This window comes from Brienomyrus brachyistius, chromosome 12, assembly GCF_023856365.1.
Source record: "Brienomyrus brachyistius isolate T26 chromosome 12, BBRACH_0.4, whole genome shotgun sequence".
Taxonomy (NCBI): domain Eukaryota; kingdom Metazoa; phylum Chordata; class Actinopteri; order Osteoglossiformes; family Mormyridae; genus Brienomyrus; species Brienomyrus brachyistius.
Genome location: NC_064544.1, coordinates 7,395,693 through 7,405,060, shown reverse-complemented (window position 1 = coordinate 7,405,060; position 9,368 = coordinate 7,395,693). Strand labels below are relative to the sequence as shown.

At 42.1% G+C, this 9,368-nt stretch overlaps 1 protein-coding gene across 1 annotated transcript; it reads right to left on the bottom strand.

Moving 5' to 3' along the window:
- Window positions 1-5,933: 5,933 nt before the first annotated feature.
- Window positions 5,934-9,050, bottom strand: LOC125704486 (cyclin-dependent kinase 4 inhibitor B-like). Its single transcript, XM_048970074.1, has 2 exons — window positions 8,737-9,050; window positions 5,934-7,370 (listed from the first exon to the last, which is right to left on the bottom strand). The coding sequence occupies exons 1-2, from the start codon at window positions 8,857-8,859 to the stop codon at window positions 7,113-7,115; spliced, it is 381 nt and encodes a 126-aa protein (XP_048826031.1). The 5' UTR covers window positions 8,860-9,050; the 3' UTR covers window positions 5,934-7,112.
- Between the last annotated feature and the right edge of the window lie 318 nt (window positions 9,051-9,368).

Below are 9,368 nucleotides of genomic sequence, written 5' to 3'. Positions count from 1 at the left end.
TAGATTTTGGTTCCAAAACCAACTAAGATGAAATAAAAATAAATGTCAAATACTTCCTGTTACCATTTTTAAATGCAGCTTAGCTAAAGTAATGACGTGTTTATCTTTGGGTCTCTCGTCCAATGAACTTGAACCATATAAATAGCTAATGGCACAACATTGTAACCGTGTCAAGTTCTGAAGTGCTGAGATGTATGAAGAAACCCTGAAGGCAATCTAGGAGCTGGTTAACCTTGAAGGGGACTATATTAGGGTGATTGCAGGCAAAAGTTAAAACAAGCAACAGGGCAACAATGAGTGGATTGGGGAGCACAGGACGGAACGAAAGGAAGAACAGGTGGATGAAAAGGACCAATATGTTTCAGACAGTGCAGGTTTAACACTGGAGCCTCAGCGTCCGGATTCCTGGGATTGAACATAAACAATGAACTGGACTGGATGGTCAGCATAGAGGTCTCTTTAGGAAAGGAAAGAGCAGACTGTTCTTTGGTAGGAGGCTCTGCAGATGTTCTGCCAGTCTCATAGCCAGCACGCTGTTCTTTGGTAGGAGGCTCTGCAGATGTTCTGCCAGTCTCATAGCCAGCACGCTGTTCTTTGGTAGGAGGCTCTGCAGATGTTCTGCCAGTCTCATAGCCAGCACGCTGTTCTTTGGTAGGAGGCTCTGCAGATGTTCTGCCAGTCTCATAGCCAGCACGCTGTTCTTTGGTAGGAGGCTCTGCAGATGTTCTGCCAGTCTCATAGCCAGCACGCTGTTCTTTGCTGTGGTATCCTTTGACTTTCAGACATCACAAGACTTGTTTATGCAATAAGGGAAAATTCTGAGAAATGGGCTGTCAGAATTGGATTTCAAAGTGCATTTACTTGAAAATGTCGGCAAAGTTTTATCGGGGTGTAGTCTAAGATGCTGCCTTTCAGATGGCATGAGACTTAATGCATTATGGGGAGATTCTGAAAAATTGGGCTGCCAATTTTAACTCATGTGCCAGTTAGCTTAATAAGCCATTTAAACAGATGGTGAAGTCTGCATACTTGATAAGGGCGTCATGAAGCATGCAGATGTGATTCCAGTGTGGATTTACTTGATGGAATACAGTAACATTTTACCACATTTTGACTGGCAACTGACTAGGATGTTGTCTTTCACGTGGTATAAGACGCTTTTAGGCATTATGGGAAAATTCAGTGTTCTTGATTGTTTAGACTGGCATCCTGTCTAGGGTGTCCCTAAGTCTTGTGTCCTGTGATGGACTACCATCCTGTCGAGGGTGTACCCCAAGCATGATTTCATAAAACATATTTGGGCCAATTCAAGTGGTCAGGTCAGGTCAGCTTGGGGAGCATGCACTAATGCACTCACCACATGATTAAATGCCTCAGGATCTTAGCTGGTGACTCTCCAGGCGTACACGGTCCAGTCCCACCTTCCGGAAATGGCCATCCATCTGCTGTAGCCAGGTGTTACATTAGGCGTGACCTTGGCCTAGTGCAGCCACTGGGGTCCTCAGCAATGAGGATCCTGCAGGCCGGATCACCCTCAGGGAAACGCGCCACATGGCCGCAGTGCCGTAACTGACGCTCCCTCACAGTGCAGGTAATGTGCCTCATTCAGGACTCCTCTAGCAACCGCTCGTTCGACACAAAATCAAACCAGCAGTACCCAAGGATTCTCCGAAGAGACACAGTACTGAAGGAGTCCAGTCTTCATCTCAGCTCACTGGATAGCATCCATGTCTCACAGCGATACAGCAGAGTTGTCCTTTATACATTATCGCCTTGATTTTCTGTCACTTGATATAGGTAATACCAGCTCCTGCTGTTATTCACGCATCATTTTCACCCATGTGGCAGAATGTGGGCTGGCTTTAGGACCCAGGGGGCATGCTGCTGCCCACACATACCCCCCCACGCCAGGATGCATTCTGCAGTGTCATTGGCCCGACTCCTATAACACTACAGGCCAAAATTATCTGAGGTGTGTAAAGGCTGAGGACTGTGAGGTTTTTTGCCCCTTTTGCATGAGGCAGTCTCTGTACAGGATACGAACATCACAGAGATTATATGTAAGAAACATTCGTGAATCTTCACAGATGCATTACACGCAACTAAATCTTTAATTCTCCTTTTGATAATTTGCTGATGAAAATATTTTTTAAATGTATGCTTGTCGTCTGCCATCTCCCATTGCACCCCAGCAGGAAAAGGGAAGGTTTTCTCTGCAACATGTGACAAATGATTATGGCCGTCATTTGAGAGTTATGCTTTGTTCTGTTGTGTCCCTCTGCCATTTGTACTTAAATCAGCTGCTGCCTGATAGCGATGTTCTCAGGGAATGTGCTGAATGCCCAGAATGATGGCTGGGAGACAGGATGCGTGTTGTTTGCTGGTTAATATCTTAAGATGCGATGTGAGGTATGATTTTCCACTAGTGACCGTAAATGAAATTTGCTCTGTAACCATGTTTGGTTTGAAAGCTGTCTTGTGTCAGACTGACAGAAGCGGCAGTTACTGTGGAATCTGAAGAAAGGCGAATGGATGGATGGATGGATACAAAAGAGCCACAGGCTTCACTGATACACTGAAAGATCAGGGAAACGCAGAAATGTGCAGCTCATGTGTGACACACCTGACTGCTGAAGCACCTTTGGTCAGGAGTACCTGGGAAATAACAGAGAGGCTTCAGGAAGAAGCAGATGGCCTGGGACAGGATCAGCATGGGCTGTGAGGCCCCGGACAGAACCGGGGTGGGGAGGGGTGCAGCGTTTCAGACTGAGTGGCTTTAAGGCTGGGGCCACAACAGCCTGATTGTACAACCCATCGCAGGCTGTAGGAGATGCAGTGTGCAAAATTCAATTAACTATAATTCCTTCATGCTGCACATACCTTTCTGAGGAAGGATCACTGCTTAGGGGAATGGTCCTTTGCATTTTTAAGTTCATGGTGGTTCTCTTAAACTAGTCTAATGATCAGCTTGTACCACATGTACAGCATATAGTTTAAAAAAGTTTAAGAATTACAAACAACTCGTGTTAAATCAACAAAAAATTATTCTTGGGAACATGGGAACTTGGACTGAAACACAACACAGTACATGTGAGGCACGACCTGTTTGTAGTGTGTGCTATCCTGCACACAGGCCCCAGTGCTATTTGCTTACCACCCAATCAGAGTCACAGACGACACAGTAGCTCTCATCCTGCACACTGCAATCAGCCACTTGGATAACAGGAGGGGGAAGTACATGCAGATCCTGCTTAATTAATGCCCCTCTTTTAACACAATAATCTCTAACAAGCTCATAAGCAAGATCAAGGACAGGATCACCAAGCTGAAGACCACCCTGTGCTACTGGGTCCTGGATTTCCCGACAGGCAGACCCAAGCCTTCCGAATGGTTGGCCACACATCATCAAGCCTTACCCTCAACACAGGAACTCCACAGGGTTGTGTGCTGAGCCCCCTGCACTACTCCCTGAACACACGAGTGTGCGGCCCCATTCAGCTCCAACAACATCATCACATTCACTGACGGCACATGACGGGTCGGATGGTCAGTAATGATGAAACAGCCTTCCAGAAAGAGGTGGAGAACCTGGCAAGCTGGAGTCAGGAAAATCACCTCCTCCTGAACATCAGCAAGACAAAAGAGCTGATTGTGTACTTTGGGAGGAAACGGGTGAGGCACTACAAGCCCCTCATTTTATTTTACTCTGATAATTTCTTCTCTTTTTATACTCTTTTGTTTCCTTTGTATTGCATACTTCCTTCAACACAACACAACACAACACAGGAAGCATGGTGAAAGGCATTTCACTGCTATGACCCTATGGCGTCCGTAATCCCTAAAACGCAGGGAGAATCGCGGAATCGAGGCGTGAAAACGATATTTACTTATTGACACGGAATTGTGCGTAATGTGTGGATATTATACTGACATTTTCAACCTACGATTTTTTTTTCACATATTGCGGTTATCCAGATAGTGTAAAATACTCACTCAGAAGACATAGCCAGAGACTTCTTAGCAGGACAAATCTGGCCAAATGACTTCAATGATGTTGCCTGACCATAAGCCTCGCTCCCACCGCAGGAACTTGGGGCACACCCCAAGCGGCTCTAACGTTTACTGGATCGGCCCCCTAATGCACCCTGTCTGCCTTGTCTCTCCATTGCGGTGTAGGTACCGGTGATGCGCGGGTCCGCTCACGAGCGACCCGAATTCGCCCGGTGCTTTTATCCAACCCGACCGCGACTCGCACTACTAAAGGAAAAATGATGCCCGACTTCTATATACACCTAAACCTATATGTTTAAATTTTATACTAACTTAGCAGCCTGCAAATGACCCGGATATCCATGAAGAACCCAGAATTGGCTTTTTGTGAGCTGCCGAACCGAAAGGAGCCTTTAAGGAAACAAAAGCGGATACAGTCAATAGTGGGAGACAGCAACACGTCATACTGTGAAAAACAGGAGACTGTCTCCTTAAATGCTAATTTTTCGGCTTGGCAAATTATAAAACCTTATCATTTGAAACATGTCAAAATAAATCCGAAAAAAATGAATTTGGAAAAAAATAAACACAAGTTAAGAAGAAATTAAACGGATTTCATAGGGGACTACACTACTCCGTCGTGTATGTGACAGGAAAACTTGAAGCACGAGTAAACTCCGGCCGTTTGAATTCCCCATAGCTTGTCTATATGTCCTCATTGGGGACGTTGGGGTGATTATTACTATTATTATCATTATTATGTATTTTTTATTCTTTAGGTTCTGTGACAAATAGAAATGTCTTTCATTTAACAAACATTTTTTTTGCCATGTGTGCATAACACAATGACACGAGACTGTCGACATGTGAAGACAATGACTCAGGCTTTTTGTAAACTGAATCACGTTTGAAACGGACCCCAGACAGCGACAAGGGCCCATATATGGTAATAGGCTTTGAAGCAGAGCCAAGGTCTCCGGGAGACGTTTCCCAGCAGAACGTCAGCTAATCTTTTAAACTACAGTACATTGTGGTTGTCCTTCATTGACCTGAAAGGAGATAACCTAAACCCACCCAGTAAAATGCAACAGGTAAAAACAATCAGCTGATTCTGAAAATTATTTTCAGTTTTACCTGTATAATTATACACCAACGTATGCTACGGCATGTATCTGATATGTCTACATAGAACAAGGCTAATCTTTAACATACTCTTGGCAATTTTCTAGTTCATTTTTCCTATGTCGTAAGTCAATAATTGCAGTTCTGCTTAGAATATAATGCCTGATTTCTTTACACTCCGATAGCGTTTAAATAATCCGTGCTAAAGAAATACGAACAGCCTCTCATTAAAATAACGAGATACGTTTATTATTTGGCTAAAGCTTTTCTCCTCACCCCGCCTTCGCAGCTCCATTTTCTGCTATCGTACATCATTTTATTCCAGTAGCTTCTCCTTTTCAGTCTGAATTTCCTCATTTGTGTCTCAGGCCTGAAGCATTTTCGAGGTCGTCTCTGTTCTCTGTGCTTGGGCCTGTTGTGGACCCCAAAGTCCAAAAGCGTGTGTGTGTCTGTATTTGCGTGTGTGCACTGTGTGTGTGTGTGTGTGTGTGTGTGTGTGTATGCGTGTGTGCACTGTGTGGGTGTGTGTGTCTCGTCTATATTGTCTTAAGAGCGATGTCTTTTTTTAAAAGTTTAGGACAACTGATATTTAATTTCATTGTGTGCTGCTTATTCTTAAATGACTATTAAGTGTGTAACTTGACTTGAAAGAACGAGAGCGGCGAGAAATGTCAAACGCAGCTTGCTTATCTGAAGTGGGATAATTTAATTACAGTGGTAGATAAATAACAGAAACATCGGAAATGAAACAGCGCCGAGCGCTCCCAGCATTCACAACGTCAACATGCATCTGATTAAAAATACTGCAGTTCGCGGATGCGTTTTATTTCAATATTCATGCATGCCAATATTTTATTCTGATAGGCCTTTAACCCAGGTAGGAAGAAGCTGTACAGAAACATAATCAGTGACGGTACATCCTATATAAACTAAACTGTAAGCCACAGGTTACAATAAGGCTACATTAACCAAGAGAACGCATAAAAAACCGTAAATGGGGAAAAAACGAAAGAGATCGTTTATACAAGAAATTGTATCGTTATAATCGTTATAAATCCGCGAAAATCTGCATGATTCGGGCACACCCCAGTTAATGGATTTAATGCTCAGTAATTATGAAATGGTATCGGCTCTTTGGCCCGCCACAAAATTGGACCTAATAAATGTAAAAGTGCCGTATACAAAAAAAAGCAAAACAAAAAACTAATATAAAAATAAATCGTTGGAGCGATTATGGACTTTTCATACTGCCGCCGCAGTATCGGCACTTTCAGTTGTAAAGTAACACTCCAACATAACATTAGTATAAATTATCTAATCTATTAATACTAACAAAAGAAATATTTCCGACCTAAATGTTTTTCATTGAAATGTAACCGATTTACGCCGATATAGACTTCACACTTCAAAATTTCACCAATAAGAATAATAATAATTTTAACCAAATAATTTAAATTTTATTATATGATCCAAACAGAATACCACCACTACTACAGGCCTAATTATAATACAGTTTCTGTCATGCTGCTGAGGAATAAGCAGCCGACTACGAGGTCGGTTGTACTTAATGCCGTCTTCACTATTCTGTTCCAGTTTGTTTGCTATTTATTGGTATTTATCGTTATGTTTTTAAGTCTGAAGGGAGGCACGCAACTGGCCCTATTGTAACGACAATATAGCTTTTGAATCCTTTGTTACAAATCGACCTGCCGTGTTTTCAGCTTTTTCATGGCAAACATACATGCGCTTTATTTTGTAAAATCAATATCGCCTGAATCGACTAGTTCTAATAAATGAAAGAGTATGATAAAAGATAAAAATACGCCTTTCGCCGGTTTAACTTATATGGTGTACCGTTAATAATTTATAAGCACTTTGAAAAGCTAGATTTTACCACGAGACTACGCGAATGCATTGCCTACTTTAAAAAAGCAGTAAAAGTCGTTAATGTACTTTTTGGTATGAATACTATCTTTCACGTCATACGTGGATTGTATTGCTTAATGAAGGTGTAATTCCAGAAAATCCACCACGTCCCTATACCCGTTTTCCATGGCGAGATCTATCGGTCGCTGGTCTCTGTTGTCCCGGGCGTGAACTTCAGCTCCGTGCGCCACCAGGACCTTCACCGTGTCAAGGAAGCCTTCTCTGGCGGCGTCGTGCAGTGGCGTGCCGCCGGTGTCGCGGTCCCGGACGCCGGGATTGGCTCCGTGCTGGAGGAGCAGTCGTGCTACGGCGGTATTTCCCATCATCATGACCTGAGCAATCGGTGAATATTTTACTATTACAGTACTCCAAAAAAAAAAACCTGTTACAAATATCATGTTAAATTAATACGGCGACGAGTATGAATGTTACCTCTATTATTGTCAGTTATTATTATTATGTAATCATTATTATGTACATTCATTATTATTATTCACTTTAAAAATATGGTGAATCGAACTCCAAGTCTTTTACTGTAGAAAACACTGCCTGTTAATAGACAATTAGGTGGCAAACTTGCTCATACATACTTTCAGTCGAGCGTAAGACCCTTTTTTGATTTTTTTACTCGATATGGACTACTTAAGTATACAATTTCGTTCTAGTTATTTAAGAATAATTTAAGAGTAATTTATTAAAAAGTAATTTATTTATTCACCACAAAACAAAACTCTCTTTTAGGATTTTAGGATCTTTCGCAAACCTTTGCAATACCTTACCAAGTTAAATCTGTCCAATATTTCTAAAACTTACAATGTGCAACAATCTTCTCTGTTATATATGACCTTTTTTGTAGAAAAGAAAAAATAAAATAATTAAAAATAATTTATTTCTTGTAATATTCTATTATTTTTGCACTGCAATGGACTGTACACAATTTTCGTTACACCTTTGCATAATGATAATTAAGCTTTTGATTCTCATTTACTAACTAATAACAAAATTAAAAATTGTACACTGCACTGCAATATGCAGCATGCAAAACGATAGCGACACGGATAACTGCTGAACAATTACAGCCCGAAATAGAAACTGCGTGATGGATTTTTTACATTTAGTTTTGTTAGTTTTATGTTTGCTACAAATTATTTCACAAATTGTAACCGCGGATTTATAATACAAATAAACAAAAATAGAAAATTTGGAATCATATTGCACTATAATAAGTGACAAATATAGACAAGGTGATGCTGACATTATTTCTGAAACAGTAGTAACCCTATAGTACAGGGCTTGTATTAATGTTAAGTTTCTTTAACACCCTGATTATGTGATGTCGTCAGACTTTCGTGAGTTTATCAAGTTTTAAAAATACCCCAGTAAATATAACATTAAGATACTGGTATTAAATCGTAAACGTCAGTATAATGCATATTGTATGTTGAATGTCGAATAGTCGGTTTTCGTAGTCTTTTAAAGAGCTGATTATGTGATACGGTTAGAGTAAAATATCTAGGAAATGCAGAGCATTTGATAACGGAACCAATGCAGTATTATAACTCTGGATTTTAAATCTTAAGTATTTGCGCCAGGGTTTTGTAGCCCGTTAGGTGCTGATTATTTGACATGACCACAACACACCACCTCGCATCCAGAAAATGATTTTGGTGGCGATGCTCTGGCGGTCGGGGCACCGACCTGGAGGGCAGTCCGTCCGAACCTATTCACCGCGTTGGGATCGACCCCCGCCTGAAGCAGAGCTTGGACGTTTTCGTAGTTCCCCGTCGCCGCGGCCGATGTCAGCACATCCCCCCGATCCATTGTACTATTAAAATTGTGTCCCTGCTGACAGGTACGCAAGCCGCATGGCGGCCGGAGACAGCATGTCCAGCCTGGTAGTGGATGCAGGAGGGACTCGGAACGCTTCGCTCTCCGCCTGTGGATCTGCTCAGACTTGCCCGGTGCGTAGACCGTGACGCGCAGTTTCAGCGAGCGCAAACAGGAAGCCACAAGCGGCCGTGTGATATGTGTGTTATGAGGCGGAGCGGTCGGGTGGGCGGCGCTGATCCCATCTCACAGCCGCCTTCTGACAGGTTTTCGTGTTCTTTGGCCTCTGTCTGCTATGAATTGATAAACCTGTGTTATTGTTCAAACAAAAAGCTGACATATTCGCTCAAATTTAATGCATTAAAATGTACACAATCCCTGCCGCTCATTTCTCTGTCGTGCATTCAAAGGAAAATTCAGCCCGAAACAGAGATGCAGTTTTTAAGTTTAACTTCCCCTATAATTCGATGTACAATCCACTAATGCAAAGCAAACATTCAGCT